Source organism: Acanthochromis polyacanthus, chromosome 18 (genome assembly GCF_021347895.1).
Source record: "Acanthochromis polyacanthus isolate Apoly-LR-REF ecotype Palm Island chromosome 18, KAUST_Apoly_ChrSc, whole genome shotgun sequence".
NCBI lineage: Eukaryota > Metazoa > Chordata > Actinopteri > Pomacentridae > Acanthochromis > Acanthochromis polyacanthus.
The window spans coordinates 18,259,954-18,275,974 of NC_067130.1; the positions used below are offsets into that span (position 1 = coordinate 18,259,954).

Here is a 16,021-nt window from a genome sequence, read left to right on the forward strand (position 1 = left end):
TCTCTTTCTCTATTGTTTTCTGTTTATCTTCCCTATAAAATGGCACAAACTCCATTCATTCAGACAGAGACTCAGAAGAAGGCTTTGAATGGTCGTACCGTCACTGCCACGGGAGCTGAGTGATCTGGCGTCAATTGAATCTTTCCTCCTGTCTCTGTGACGTAGAGAATGGCACTCTGTGGAGGGAAGTAATGGACGTTAAAAGCACAGTGTGTTTAGATGGAAGGACAGATTTATACTGACATGGGGATAGTGACGATATATGACTTTCAAATTGGCCCAGTTTGTGTCTCTTGTGCAGCATTATAAAGTTTGGAATTATCTATTAAAAACAGTTTTTATTTGGATCAGTGGTTAGCACTGTCAGCTCACTGTGCATGCGTGGGTTTTCTCTGGGTACTACGCCTTCCTACCACAGTCCAAACACATGCTGAGGTCAACTGGTGATTCTGTATAGGTAATGGATGGATGGAAATTGTGTAAAAGATTTTCTCAGTTTTTCATTTTTTGTTACAAACTGTTCTCTTGCTCTTTCTGCACGTTACAACTGTTTTGCTCATGGTTCATAAGGTGAGCAAACAGTCATTTCATTCGTGGCTATACTTTTGTTTGGATAACAAAGTGGTGAAAGCGGGAAGAATGTTGAAGCAAAACCTACATGATTTTGTTCCATAATTAAAATAAACAGCAAATAAACAAGAAATATACAATTTTATATTTTGACACATTATCACTGTTTTCCCTATTCACTTGTATTGATTTGTATGCTGTGCAGATTTTAAAGCCCCTTAAGGCTGTAATTTGTGATATTTTCTGACAAAAAAAATTGACTTGACTGCTGGTACATGAATCACAAACATTGGAGAACATATGCGCTGAGACAAGACTTTTAAATCAATTGAGAAGCATAAGATATTTATTTTATATTATTAACAATCCAGTTTTCTAACAGCCCTACCCCTAGAAGTGTTACCTAATGTAGGCTGTAGATGTAACTTGCTAAATCTTGTACTAGTATATGTTTTACTGTTTACACACAAGAGTCACAAACTGGGCCTAATGTAAACCATGCTGTTCCATTATTATCATTTAGGTTTGTGAAGACCATCTTTGCAATACGAGACACGGCAACAGTAACAAACACAGTGCTGTGGTACCTGACTGAGAATGCTCCCCGCTGCATCTCTCCTCCTTGTTGAACTTGTGGACCTGAAACACAGAGCAGCAGATGATTAACCTGGAGATGTGACTGTCGGTTTGCCTCCACTGTGAGGACTAAAATCAGTCTAACTTCCTGCTCCTTGAAAGCAACACGCTGGCAGGATAACTGCTGTTGATTAAAGACTTAATGCAAGCGAGCGATTTGACATTCTTTATGCTTTGAGGTTTATCGAGTCTCACCTCCGCAGTCTGTTGTGTTGTTTACAGTACAGCAGTTTAATGTGCTTCATTGAAACTTCAAGCAGCCTGATACAGACGCTTTTGGGCTACAATTAGAGTGTTCAAAGAGCTGCCATGCTCCGTTTTCTTTCCTCCATAACCTGCATGTGACTGCAGTTATGTATGATTTCTTTGAGCTTTCTAAGATTCTCTGAAGACCACATGTGACTGTAAAAATCAGTTATTACAGAAAAAGTGAGTGGATGAAACACTAGGGGTGGCGCTGTAGCCTGAAGCCTAAAACCAACAGTGTTACCTTGAACCACAGACCCAACACTGACTACTTCACAGAACCAATAGTGAAGCTTGGTCGGTGGCTACAGCAACTACTGGCAGAATCCTTTGCTGAACCATTTCTCTTGTTGGTCCAGTTTAGATGCACTAAAACTGTATGGACAGTATAAAAATACATCCATCTTAAGTTGTCCGTTGTATAAAAGTGTATAATCCAGGTTGAATTGTGGCTTTATGTGAAGGACTTGTAGAGACTCTTAAAGGCTGAAGGGATGAAACCGACTTTTCACAACTCGGTGAAAAACACTGCCGAATGATGCAATGCAAAGCCGTAAGAGTCTTATATGTGCTCATCTTGTGCAATTATCTCATTATCTCAATTAAAAATGACTTTCCTTTTAACTGTTCCATAACCATTACATAAAAAAGCTTATTATACTGTGTGTGAGTTCTCATGTACTTAGACATGCCTGCATAATCAGATGATCATTAATCACTAATAATTACTTTGCATAACTGGTTAAATGAACAAGAATCACTTTTGTACAGTCTGCATGTCAAAACTGTGCAGTATTTCCATAACAGCTGAAAGTGAACCAGTCTTGTGAGCACTGACCTTTAACATCTTTGTGTATTTTTTGTTTGTTTTGTAACGTGCCTTTATTGTGACCTATTGTCCTTTGCTTCACTATATGTTTCACTGTTATTTTTTCATTGTGTACTTTTTGTAATGTGCTGCTATTGTGACCTATTGTCTTATGTTTCACTGTAATGTTTTTTTTTCTACCTGCCTGGGGACTGCAGATGTAAATTAGCATTGTTGCTATAATCCGTCATATTTACGTCTCTTGCTGCTAAACAGACGTTCATTAATGTACACTGTCCCTATCAAATAAATGAATAAAACAGTGAATCTACTACACAGTTTGGTGTCCTAATTATAAAGTTGAGTCCATTTTTTGTACTTGTTCTTTTTGCTCAGTACCTCGGTTTCTGTCATTATTGCTCTCAGCAGTAAAGAAAATGTAACTAATTAACATCTGACCAGCAGGTTTCTTTCAATGTGCAGATGTTTAGACCAGGGATCAGTTATGTCTCTAATTCAATCAAGAACTTCACTATTTCAAACAACAGCTGAATTTAATATGCTGATTCAGATTGACAGTGATAAGTTGCTTTGTCGCACATTTTGTCAGGTTCATAGTAGCACACCTTCATATAGGTGACACTCTGTACAGTACATCCTGTTAGTCACACGAGGTTATGTAGATATGAATGTGCAGAGCCTCTAATCTGGTTACAGAAGATTTTCCTCACCCACTGATTCACTGCAACTTTCCATCTCGCTGACAGCGCAACCTGTATTACATGTATGAGATAATGAGCAAGTTCATGCAAACATAATTCAGATTTAGTCACTTTTTTAAAGCACAAAATTAGGAAAATATCATTTTGATGGGGATCATGGAAAGGATGGGAAAAATATCAACTTCATGTTGTTTTCAAAATCCATGTCACTCCAACACAATTGGTCATTTTGTTGTTTTTTTCTACAGCCCTCCTCTTGAAATAAGTCGCTTGCTCTCAGGTCTCCAGTGGGTCCCATACCGAGTAAATAGGATTAAGACAGTATAAACACTTCTAATGACATACACGGTTGCCAGACTTAGCTGGCTGCCTGGTAATGGGCTTGTTGGGCTGCAGAGCACAAACAGACATCTAAAAAAACATCTTTCAAATTAACTAGACTAAAGCTGGGAAATAGTTGAGATGATGATGGCCCTTAAATGAGATGAAAAGACAAACAAAGCTGACCCTAAACCTGCTGTAAGTCTGGACTGCTTAGACAAATACTGCTATACTAAACAACACAATGTAATGGAAACCGTTGTCTGCAGCCAAACGTCTGGGTGGGAAAAGACGAGGAGCAACGTGTGGTTTTAAATGGTCAGAGGAAAATGTCCTCAGCAAGGATATAGCATCAGAGCAGTGGTATCCTGAAAGGACCTCTGTGGCTTTCTTTGGTTGTCAGATGCAGAACAGCATCTCAGTGAAGATGCAGCACATGCCTAATGACATGATTTATTCAAAAACATCATCTAATACTACACTTGTGTTCCCTCATTGCATTTGCAGTTCTCTAATTTGTGGCAAACAGGAAGTAAAAGGGACACACTGATAACACCGTTCAGTTTGACACTGCACTATTCAGGTTGTGGGGGATCACTTCCATGATTTGGAGAATGGGATCAGTCCCTGCCATGTCTAAGGATTCCCGATCCCAACCAGCAGGAACGAATGCCATTTGGCTTTGGCAGACGGATGCCAGCGGCTGACTCACCTCGTGTGCACACGATGAAAGGGAGCAATGCGCTAAAGCTAGTCCCTGTGCAGCTTTGCCCTGGGTATAAATAGCCCTGGCGCCTGGCTGCTAGCCTTCCCAAGCCTTAGTGGGGGATCCTGGTGCTTAGCCGTAGCTTAGCATAGTATGACGTTATTGGCCTGGAACCCAGCTGAGAGCAGCGACACACCTGCTTCAGAGTAACTGTGCACGGAGCTCAACAATGTTGGAAGCCTGCACGGCTGCAAGCCCCGCTGAAGTACTTAAAGCTGACACTTTAGCCTACAGTTCATTTGAAGTATTTATGCAAAACTGACTGCCAGCAGCGTTTGCAATCCACACTTAAGTCCTGTTTGGACCCAGTTGCTCATTTGTTCAGCGGCCCTGATTGAGCCAAGCTGTGCTGTAGCATTAGGACCGCTGATAGACTGACGTTTGTTTAAGGTCCACAACAGAAAAACCAACTCACTATTAAAGTCTTTTGCAAATGACGTTTGAAGCAGTTTTTTTTCTAACTTCAAACAGCTGCTGGGAGGCTTGTAAGCTAAGGATTTTTCATCTGAGCCTGCAAATCAGCAGTTTGGGTATTTAGTTTTACCCTCTGGTAGTAAAACTAAATGTCCCAAAGCACATTTAGTAGTTTTAACCTCTGGTTTGACAGGCATGTTATTTTAAGAAAATCACCTGAATTTCATCATTGAACTGAGCCAGAAACTGTCAAAACAGGAGGAATCATCAACTTTCCAACAGTTCTCGAACTCCTCATCTGTGAGTGCTGTGCTGTCAAAAACTTCCATCACACCGAAGTAAAATTACTTAATTTTACATGTCTCATTTAAGTGTTTGCCAAAAAAGAAACCATTTGCAACAGTTTCTGGCAAAAACAAAAACTGCTGCACGCCGAGGCACAACTGAGAAGCCACAAGTGACTCAGTGGTGACCGACAGTCATATGACAAATATTCAGGGTTGAAAATGAGCCCACAGTGAGTAAAAAAGTTACAGAAGCAAATTTAAAAAAATGAAATTGCTTGGGGTTCAGAGAGTTGAGATAAGAAAGTGCTGCTAATGCACAGGACTGCACTGCTCTACGTACGAATTTAACTGAATGAGTTAAGGCTTGATCAGAACAAAGATTTTTTATTAAACTTATTCAAGAACCTCTGAAGTTTGTAGCTAAATAGATAGTCCCAATGGAAAAGGAATACAATATTTAAAAAAAAAGTCTTAAATCAACTGTATCTGTGTGAAAGCTTGAATAATCACGTGACTCACCTGGTTATTGTTGTCAATATGAGGTCTCTTGATGGCTACAAAATGTCGAATTTTCCTATAAGGAGCAAGAGAAGAACCTGTTAGGAAATTCTTTGGACATGTACAGTTAACACTTTAGGTAATTTGAAATGTAGCTCACCCTCCTTGGCCGATAACTGGCGTTATCTTCACATGCTGCTGTATGCTGTCGCCGGACTTCTTTCTGGCAAAGTAAATGCCCTGCCATTCCTTAAGGGACAACACAGACTATGAAACATCGTCTTATTTTACTGAGATGCAGATGGACGGGTGGATGTGTGACTGACCTTTCCTTTTTTGATGCAGGTGTTGATGGTGTCCAGCAGGTCAGCTCTGTTCTTGTCGCTCTTGGGAAGTTCAGTCAGTTCCTTCCCGATCAACTCCCCCTTGTGGTAGCCCATCATCCGTTCAAATGCTGGGTTCACATACTGGGACAAACCAGGAAGGCGTTAAATGATAGGTCTGGTACATCGGGTTAGTCTTACTGTCAACAACTACCATGAAAAGCCTGAATTAACCTTTGAAGCCTTACAACCTGCCATGGGTTTGAAAGGCATGTTTTTTATGAAAAGAATCTCCAAAATGACACCATTTATCAGAGCCAGAAAACGAAAACAATCATCTAATTTTCAACTTCTCAATGGTCCTTGACTGCATCACTTGAGATGTACAGTTCTATCAGGAAAAATAGACAAATATAAGCTTAAAATCCTGATATTTCAGGGGTATTACTTGACACGTCTTATTCAACAATTCTTTTTTTTGCACTCCTCAGTGCTGTGACAAGGAACCTTTGATATGACAAAAGTTGTGTGACTTCATGTCGTATCCACAGCTGATACTAGTAAAGTATACTATTTACTCTTGTAACATTTCTTTAAAAACTGCTGTTAAAATATATATTTGTGATCAACTGAGCCACTGAGGCTGATTCTGAGTGCAACGGTATTGTGGGGAAGTCTGGCAGTATTGGCAGATGGGCATGATGTTGGTTTTGGATTTTTCTGTGAGATTTGTTTAGGCTCCACGCTCAAAAAGAATAGCTTGAGGCTTTGCTGAGTCTGTACAGTATATATGTGTACGCATTCATACATTAGCATTGCTCAACTTTGGTGTATTGTGAATTTTTGTATGAATAAATGGTTTCTTCCGGCTGAAAATGACATTAACAAGTGTTTCTATGTTGTTTCCTTCCACAAAGAAAGCCCTGTCCTAAACTCTGTTGTCAGGTTTTGGGAAAATGTTTCTGTGTCACTCCTGATGGTCTTCATAACTTCTACAATGTTGCAGAGCCTTCTGATACACTATAAACTGAGTACAGGTGAAAAATTAGTTCTCCAGTAAGCAGCTAGTCAACTGCATGTCATAACTATAATCAAAGAGCTTGTAATTTTGGTTGATCACAAGACAGTGAAAGGCTATAAAACCTTATCAACGTGTTGCCAGGTGCCAGTGGCCACAATGCAAAGAAGAATCACAAAGAAAGAGGAGTTCTACACTGTAAAGAAGAATCTAAAATCATGTGGTAGGGAGACAAAAGGGACTCCTGCACCAGTACAAAGAATCCAAGGATCAGAACCAAGATCATCTTAAAGAATCGGAGCAGTTCTGGTAGAAACATCTGACACTGAACAAGCCTGATCTCCATGGACGAAGACCGAGCAGGACGCCACTTCTCCGAGACAGACACACAAAACCTTGACTGACAAAGGACAAGGTTTTTGGTCATAAGTTGTGGTCGGATGAGATGAAAATAGAGTTGTTTGTACACAGAGATAAAAGAAAGGTGAATCATTCAACCCCAAAAACACCATCTCTGCCGTGAAACATGGCGGTGGGAATGTGATGCTGTGTTTTTATGGTCCAGTCAGCCTTATAGCATCATGAGTAAAGAGAACGACGTTAAGCTTGTGGAAGAGTGAGTCAAAAGAAAAAAAATTGTCCTTGGAAAGCATTGGGATCTTCCACTGAGAACTGATATAAAACAAAGTGGTGAAGAAACATGAATGAAGATGTTGAATCTAGAACCGAATCCATCGAGAATCTGAGGAGTGATGGTGATGAAACCTTCAACCTCAAAGAGCTTTAAGATCATCACAAAGAGCAACAAAATCCCAGTGGAGACATGAAGATAGAGTGTTGGTGGTAAATAATAGCGCTTTTTTGTTTATCAAAAACTGAAGAATCAAAGAATCATTTTGGACACGGCATTTTTAATAAAACATTAAAAACAACAACACAGAAAGAGTTCATGGAACTTTAACATCTCTAACACAAACTCTTACTGTCTTTTGTCACTTGTTTATGTCATTTCCAGCAAGAAGAAACCTTTCAGTAAAATGAAAATTTACTGTAAATCAAAATTTAGCAAGGATAGGAATAATTTGGAGGTGGACTGTATGTACAGTGCCTTGTGAAAGTATTCGGCCCCCTTGAACTTTTCAACCTTTCGCCACATTTCAGGCTTCAAACATAAAGATATAAAATTTTAATTTTTTGTCAAGAATCAACAACAAGTGGGACACAATTGTGAAGTGGAATGAAATTTATTGGATATTTTATACTTTTTTAACAAATAAAAAACTGAAAAGTGGGGAGTGCAATATTATTCGGCCCCTTTACTTTCAGTGCAGCAAACTCACTCCAGAAGTTCAGTGAGGATCTCTGAATGATCCAATGTTGTCCTAAATGACTGATGATGATAAATAGAATCCACCTGTGTGTAATCAAGTCTCCGTATAAATGCACCTGCTCTGTGATAGTCTCAGGGTTCTGTTTAAAGTGCAGAGAGCATCATGAAGACCAAGGAACACACCAGGCAGGTCCGAGATACTGTTGTGGAGAAGTTTAAAGCCGGATTTGGATACAAAAAGATTTCCCAAGCTTTAAACATCTCAAGGAGCACTGTGCAAGCAATCATATTGAAATGGAAGGCGTATCAGACCACTGCAAATCTACCAAGACCCGGCCGTCCCTCTAAACTTTCACCTCGAACAAGGAGAAGACTGATCAGAGATGCAGCCAAGAGGCCCATGATCACTCTGGATGAACTGCAGAGATCTACAGCTGAGGTGGGAGAGTCTGTCCATAGGACAACAATCAGTCATACACTGCACAAATCTGGCCTTTATGGAAGAGTGGCAAGAAGAAAGCCATTTCTCAAAGATATCCATAAAAAGCCTGGTTTAAAGTTTGCCACAAGCCACCTGGGAGACACACCAAACATGTGGAAGAAGGTGCTCTGGTCAGATGAAACCAAAATGGAACTTTTTGGCCACAATGCAAAACCATATGTTTAGCGTAAAAGCAACACAGCTCATCACCCTGAACACACCATCCCCACTGTCAAACATGGTGGTGGCAGCCTCATGGTTTGGGCCTGCTTTTCTTCAGCAGGGACAGGGAAGATGGTTAAAATTGATGGGAAGATGAATGGAGCCAAATACAGGACCATTCTGGAAGAAAACCTGTTGGAGTCTGCAAAAGACCTGAGACTGGGACAGAGATTTATCTTCCAGCAGGACAATGATCCAAAACATAAAGCCAAATCTACAATGGAATGGTTCACAAATAAACGTATCCAGGTGTTAGAATGGCCAAGTCAAAGTCCAGACCTGAATCCAATCCAGAATCTGTGGGCAGAGCTGAAGACTGCTGTTCACAAACGCTCTCCATCCAACCTCACTGAGCTCGAGCTGTTTTGCAAGGAAGAATGGGCAAGAATTTCAGTCTCTCGATGTGCAAAACTGATAGACATACCCCAAGCGACTTGCAGCTGTAATTGCAGCAAAAGGTGGCGCTACAAAGTATTAATGCAAGGGGGCCGAATAATATTGCACGCCCCACTTTTCAGGTTTTAATTTGTTAAAAAAAGTTTCAAATATCCAATAAATTTTGTTCCACTTCACGATTGTGTCCCACTTGTTGTTGATTCTTGACAAAAATTTAAAATTTTATATCTTTATGTTTGAAGCCTGAAATGTGGCGAAAGGTTGAAAAGTTCAAGGGGGCCGAATACTTTCACAAGGCACTGTACATATGTGTGTAATATCCCTACCTGTATTATGTGCTCCTCACTGGTGATCTCCACAGCCTCCTGACAGTGCTCCAAAGCAGTGAAGATAGAGTTACAAGCCCTGTGGATGAATAACACCACTGTAATCCAGCAGCATGTTATACTACAGTATGTCTGTGCATGTATGTATGACTGCATAATATGGTTAGTGTGATTTTGCTCTGCTGTACCTGAGTTTGAACTGGCAGCGCACCTCTCCGTGTTCGATCTGTATGAGCTCATTATAGCAGGCTGATACACTGCTGTTCTCCACAAACCTCTGGAGGCCAAACAGGGTTAAGTGGTGTTTCAAGAAAAGAGAGAGACAGAGAATAAGAGTAGTGGAAAACCGAGTGAGTCAGGATTCAGTCAGTAGCGACTTGTTTTGAAACCTCCTACGTCATTTTCACACCATTAAATCTGGCTGACAATAAGAGCCCCTTTCAAAACTGGCACCTTGCTGCTATTTTAGTGTTCGAAATCTCTTTCGATACCCAATAAAAAAAGCATAAAGGAGACCCAAGCAGAACATGCTGAGGCCTACGTCTGCTATAAACACAATCACAAATGCGGGCGAGTTGTTGGACGTACTCTGCTAAATCCAGCGCAGAGCAGAGGAAGAACAGATGGCTCCTCCTGGTCAGGCGGTCTGTACAATGACAGAAAAGAATGATTACCATCTGCAACCACAATCATTTTTCATAAACATGTGGTCCGTACCTACAGTATATGGAAAACTACGCCGCCTAAATGCCCTGTTTTTCTCAGTCGGCTTGTCAGCGTGAGTGATAGGATCCAACATTAACACGGTCTTTTCTGCCAAACTTATTTCACATGAGAGATTTCTGTTTTTCATTTTCACCCTCATACAGTCCTGATGAAGCACATTACTGTCAATCTGTCACACAAAAGCCACTATTCAAATACTGTCGGGGTATCAAATAGTAGCACAAACAAATAAAGGTCAGTTACTAGCACAGAAAAGAAACGCTGAAGGAGGTGGAAGTAGATTATATGTACCTCACTATCAAAGCAAATTATGCCTATGTACACAGTCGGACTTCATCAGCACAACAACAGGGGTCTGACTTTCTCTTTCTGTTTTTTGACAAGAACATAACTCAGTTCTTTATTATGCTTCATATGTGTGAAAAAGAAGGTTGGAAGAAAGTGCTTTCATTCATGGTGGCACACATATTGCACTTAAAGGCCTTTATTTGGAATAATATTTCAAATGGCCTTGTTGTTAATGCCGCTGGGATAAATACATCCAATTTAAGCTTTGATTGTTGATAATATTCAACTCTGTCTTCTAAAAACTATATACTGTATGTTCTTATGCAATTAAACTGCATTCTTATTTATGTTTTAATTAAATTTTTCTCCCCAAACAGTGAGACTGGCTTCTATTTTGAAGGAGCCACAACGGCCGCATAAGGAGGTAGCAGGGCAGCACTGAGGTAACAGGACTTAAACCCAGTGGGATTCATGTCCTGTGTGGGTCCTTTATTCTTAGACTTAGGTTTCACTTGTTTACTTTTGGTATTCACTTGCCTTGTCAGGAAGGTTGCAGAAAATATCACCTTTCGGTTGACACTTTAACAACAAGCCTTTTAGAGGCTTGGTTCAATGTAGGTATCAAAACTACATGGCTAGGCTTAGGAAAATACTACAGATGAGGAATAATTTTGCCCCTTTTACAACATTTTGAAGCTTCTCCTTCATTGTATGGGTTTCCAGGTGGAAGAGTCCAGCCCCTTCTAATATTTGACTGGTTGGTTGAAAACAGTAAAGCAACTAAATAAATATCAACGGTATATTGAATTAAATGTATCCATGATATTCACAAACAAATATACCCTAACAGAAAATACATTTCATTCAAAATTAAACAGTTTAGTTGTATAGGAAAGTGATGGGAGGGTCTTGATGAAGCACATTGTTGTACACACGTGGACAAAATTGTTGGTACCCCTCAGTTAAAGAAGGAAAAACCCACAATTCTCACTGAAATCACTTGAAACTCACAAAAGTAACAATAAATAAAAATTTATTGAAAATTAAATAATCAAAAACAGCCATCACTTTTGAATTGTTGATTAAGATAATTATTTAAAAAAACAAACTAATGAAACAGGCCTGGACAAAAATGATGGTACCTCTATAAAAGATTGAAAACTATTTGACCAGAGTGACATGATTAACTCAGGTGTGTCATTTAATTGACATCACAGGTGTTTCCAAACTCATAATCAGTCAGTCTGCCTATTTAAAGGGAGACAAGTAGTCACCCTGCTGTTTGGTGAAAAGGTGTGTACCACACTGAACATGGACAACAGAAAGCGAAGGAGAGAATTGTCCCAGGATATCCGAAAAAAAATTATAGACAAACCTCTTAAAGGTAAAGGCTATAAGACCATCTCTAAACAGCTTGAAGTTCCTGTGACAACAGTGGCTCATATTATTCAGAAGTTCAAGACCCTCGGGACAGTAGCCAACCTCCCTGGACGTGGCCGCAAGAGGAAAATTGATGACAAATTGAAGAGACGGATCGTTGGAATTGTATCCAAAGAGCCCAGAGCAACCTCCAAAGAAATTAAAGGTGAACTCCAAGGCCAAGGTACATCAGTGTCAGATCGCACCATTCGTCGTTGTTTGAGCCAAAGTGGACTTCATGGGAGACGACCAAGGAGGACACCACTGCTTAAAAAAACGAGACTGGAATTTGCAAAAATTTGCCACAAAGCTTCTGGGAGAATGTCCTTTGGACAGATGAGACCAAACTGGAGCTTTTTGGTAAGGCACATCAACTCTATGTTCATAGACTCAAAAACCAAGCATACGAAGAAAAGAACACTGTCCCTACGGTGAAACATGGAGGAGGCTCAGTAATGTTTTGGGGCTGCTTTGCTGCATCTGGCACAGGGTGTCTTGAAAGTGTGCAAGGTACGATGAAATCTGAAGACTATCAAGGCATTCTGGAGAGAAATGTGCTGCCCAGTGTCAGAAAGCTTGGTCTCAGTCGCAGGTCATGGGTCTTCCAACAGGACAACGATCCAAAACACACAGCCAAAAACACCCAAGAATGGCTGAGAGAAAAGCGTTGGACTATTCTAAAGTGGCCTTCTATGAGCCCAGATCTGAATCCCATTGAACATATGTGGAAGGAGCTGAAACATGCCATTTGGAGAAGACACCCATCAAACCTGAGACAACTGGAGCTGTTTGCTCGTGAGGAGTGGGCCAAAATACCTGTTGACAGCTGCAGAACGCTCATTGACAAATACAGAAATCGTTTAATTGCAGTGATTGCCTCAAAAGGTTGTGCAACAAAATATTAAGTTATGGGTACCATCATTTTTGTCCAGCCCTATTTCATTAGTTTGTTTTTTTAAATAATTATGTTAATCAACAATTCAAAAGTGATGGCTGATTTTGATTATTTAATTTTCAATACATTTTTATTTATTGTTACTTTTGTGAGTTTCAAGTGATTTCAGTGAGAATTGTGGGTTTTTCCTTCTTTAACTGAGGAGTACCAACAATTTTGTCCACGTGTGTAAATCTGCCCTAAAAGTCAGTGTCAAAATAAAAGCATGAACAAATAAAAGCCAGTTGCTAATAACGAAAAAAACCCTGAAGAAAATGGAACTGAATTATATGCAGCTTATTATAATTGCTAATTTGGTATAATGTACTGACTGGCATCAAGTCACTGGAAACAAAATTCTACTGTTTTCATTTTTAAAGCTTTAAAAGATTAGATTAATTTGCTTTGTTGAGCCCAAACCTTATTTTTAGTGTGAAAAAGAACACATTTTGCAGGAGATGCTTTCAATCATAGTGGCTTAAAATTACATGAACCTGACATGGGAAATTTGATATAAAGGCCTGACTTTAAAAAAAATGTCTTTGAAAAGCTGCTCTGTCACCCAAAAATGACATTCCTGCACAACTAAACTGCATAGTCAGTTGCATTTTGGCTGAAAGATGTATTCTCCTGGATTATGATTGTTTGTGGTGTAGCATGAATAGATTTATATTCAACAGTCTTCAACATTTAATTTATAACTTTACTGTCTCTGTTTTTCAGCCACCCATCATATATTAGATGGGGCGGGACTTATCACAGCGTAACTCCAAAAATGGAGGAGAAACTTCAAATGTGTTGTTAAAGGGTCATATTTTAAACCAAATCGTGATATTTTCCATAACCCAACCAAGCAGTTTTGGTAACAAAACTGAAGCATGTTTCTAACATAAAAATATCAACCAAAGCATGGTATTTTCCAAAACCTAACAATATCGTTTAGGGGCCTAAACTGAATCAGAAAATGGGCGAAAATGAAACTTGTGTCTAAAATAAAGCTCAGAATCCTGCAGCTGAATTCTGCCTCCATCATACATTCTGAAACAGACTTTGATTCCTTCAAAGTGGAAGTCTTTCCTACTGAATCACACACATAACTTTAGAAGAGAATATATGTTTCTCTTGAAAAATAAATGTGAATGCAGTTTATTTGTATAGGTACATCAATTTTTAGGAGACAGGGTTGTAAATTCCCTTTATTTGGAAAAATAATCCCCCAAAATAAAGGCCTTGCCTGACCTTCAGTTTTGACCTCCAAAGCAAGATTTTTTAAGCTTTGAATGATGACAATACTTCAGATAAATACTTTTTCAAAGGTTGATTTAAAGCCAAGTATTCAGGGTCTTTAAATCTTTCTCTTGCAAATCACCCAAAAACATAGTGCATTACAACTCACAAAATCAAACTTACTTTTGTGGCACAACAGCTAGAATAACTGTGTTTTCAGAGGGCTTTGTGGCGCGGATCATCCTGGAAATACAACAAATGCAGATTAAAAGTCAGCAGGAGTTCATTTCATCCACACTTTGGGCTCAGGCGAAGCGGCTTGGACTCAGGTACAGGACAAACATATGGGCAGATTGGAGGTGATGTCATTGCCGCAGAAGGAGGGCAGAACATTTCTGTTCTTTACACAGAAACACCAAACACAGCATGTGCTTCAGAGGTTCGACCACAAAGCCACACCGCTGGCAGGACGTACGGGAAAGTGGCCGGGAGGTGGAGGAAGAGTGAGCAGAGGGTGACGGAGGATGAGAGGACGAACGGAGGGAACAGATGATGGCAGAGATCCTCATGGGGGATCAGGAGGGGAGGAGGATGGAGGAAAGAAAAAACGGTGTTGGGGAAAGGAGCAAAGGAGCAACGGACAAACATGGAGGAGCTGCCAGACTGTGGTGATCGGGAGACAGGAGAGACGAATGGATCTGCTCCTTTACTTGAGGAAATAATGAAGCACTTACAGTAAATCACTCTACAAAATATATGGTGGTGGCTTTTGGTCAGCACTGTATCTAACAATAAGTGCAGCCCCAAAGGTCTGCAGAAAATCAAACCCAGAACCAGCCCTCACTTGTCTTAGCTAAAAATAAGTTGTCTTTTAAATAGATGTCAAAAAATGCCAAAGAAATTAGTTATTTACATTAATGGCTGCTTTCTATGTCCACATTTAACTTGACAGCATTAAATCAAATGAGGGAACCAACATGTTCAAAATAATGTTGAGAAACTTGGCAGCAACCGGAGGAAACAGTTTAGGATGTGCAAATTTGTGCACGACTAAAAATACTTCCTGAATAAATCTTGAGATGCTCCTGGAAGCCATAAAGTAACGGGGGACAGACCGGTATAACCAGTATGAACTTACCAGCTGGCAAAATACAGGGAATGAATGAGGTTATTCTACAATCAAATAAGCTTTTGAAAAGTGGCCAGGGGCATCTGCTGCGGAAAAATCGACAAAAAGAAAACAAAAAACTTTTTCAAGACCTTGCCTGTGCGCTTTATTTCCCTGAGCTACTGTCCAGCTTTCAAACAAACTCACAGCGTGTAGTTCAGGCTCACTGAAGCACCGCTCTCCTTTGACTTCTACTGACTTGTGACATCCAGTATCCACTGTTGCTTTTCGGAGCAATGCTGAAATGAGCAACCTGTGAACATCCAGCTAATGTGGAGCTTCATGTAGTAGATGTCTGTGGTGCTTTCGGTGAACACCAGATGGCACCAACAAGCACTCCAACTAGAAGCTCCCAGAGCCATTTACATGCGCCTCGTTTTAGACACACCGGTCTCAGAACGTTACACTTCAAATGAACAATTACATGATCTTTGTCTTGCTTTAGGCTAATAAAACCTGATCAAACTCCATTTAAAGGTCCCATTCTGTTGCTCCTTTTCAGCAAAGTCAACAAAGTGCCAGTTTAAAATAGTACAAATACACAGATATATATTTTACCATGAATGTACAGCTGTTCTAAATTTAGAACTAAATATTTTCTAAACATTTTAGTAGCTTTAAATACAGTCAAGCGGTTGCTGTCCACACCTCCTTCAGGAAGAAGACTCTCTCTGCATCTGTGACTGTGAAAGAAGTGTTTAAGTGTGTATGACCAGGGCTGTCTATCATTTCTGTCTTTCTGAGTAATCACTTCACATTCAAATATTGCTCTTGCACAGCCATTGTTTTAAACGCATGTGTTTGCCGAGTTTGACAGAAATCAAAAATCAGTAGTTTGACATCGCAGAGCCACGGCTTGGAAATAGCTCTGATGTGACTTCTAGTTAACGTGTAG

At 39.9% G+C, this 16,021-nt stretch overlaps 1 protein-coding gene across 2 annotated transcripts in view; it reads right to left on the reverse strand.

Annotated features, from left to right (window-relative positions):
- Positions 1-16,021, reverse strand: part of pde8b (phosphodiesterase 8B) — a 106,418-nt gene that overhangs the window by 30,573 nt on the left and 59,824 nt on the right. For both annotated transcript variants that reach the window (XM_051938193.1, XM_022208211.2), the window contains exons 4-12: positions 14,142-14,201; positions 9,953-10,010; positions 9,553-9,641; positions 9,365-9,443; positions 5,595-5,735; positions 5,429-5,517; positions 5,290-5,344; positions 1,158-1,209; positions 99-176 (exon numbers count right to left, since the gene is read on the reverse strand). In XM_051938193.1, the coding sequence (XP_051794153.1) occupies positions 99-176; positions 1,158-1,209; positions 5,290-5,344; positions 5,429-5,517; positions 5,595-5,735; positions 9,365-9,443; positions 9,553-9,641; positions 9,953-10,010; positions 14,142-14,201 (701 nt within the window). The remainder of the gene's footprint in view (positions 1-98; positions 177-1,157; positions 1,210-5,289; positions 5,345-5,428; positions 5,518-5,594; positions 5,736-9,364; positions 9,444-9,552; positions 9,642-9,952; positions 10,011-14,141; positions 14,202-16,021) is intronic.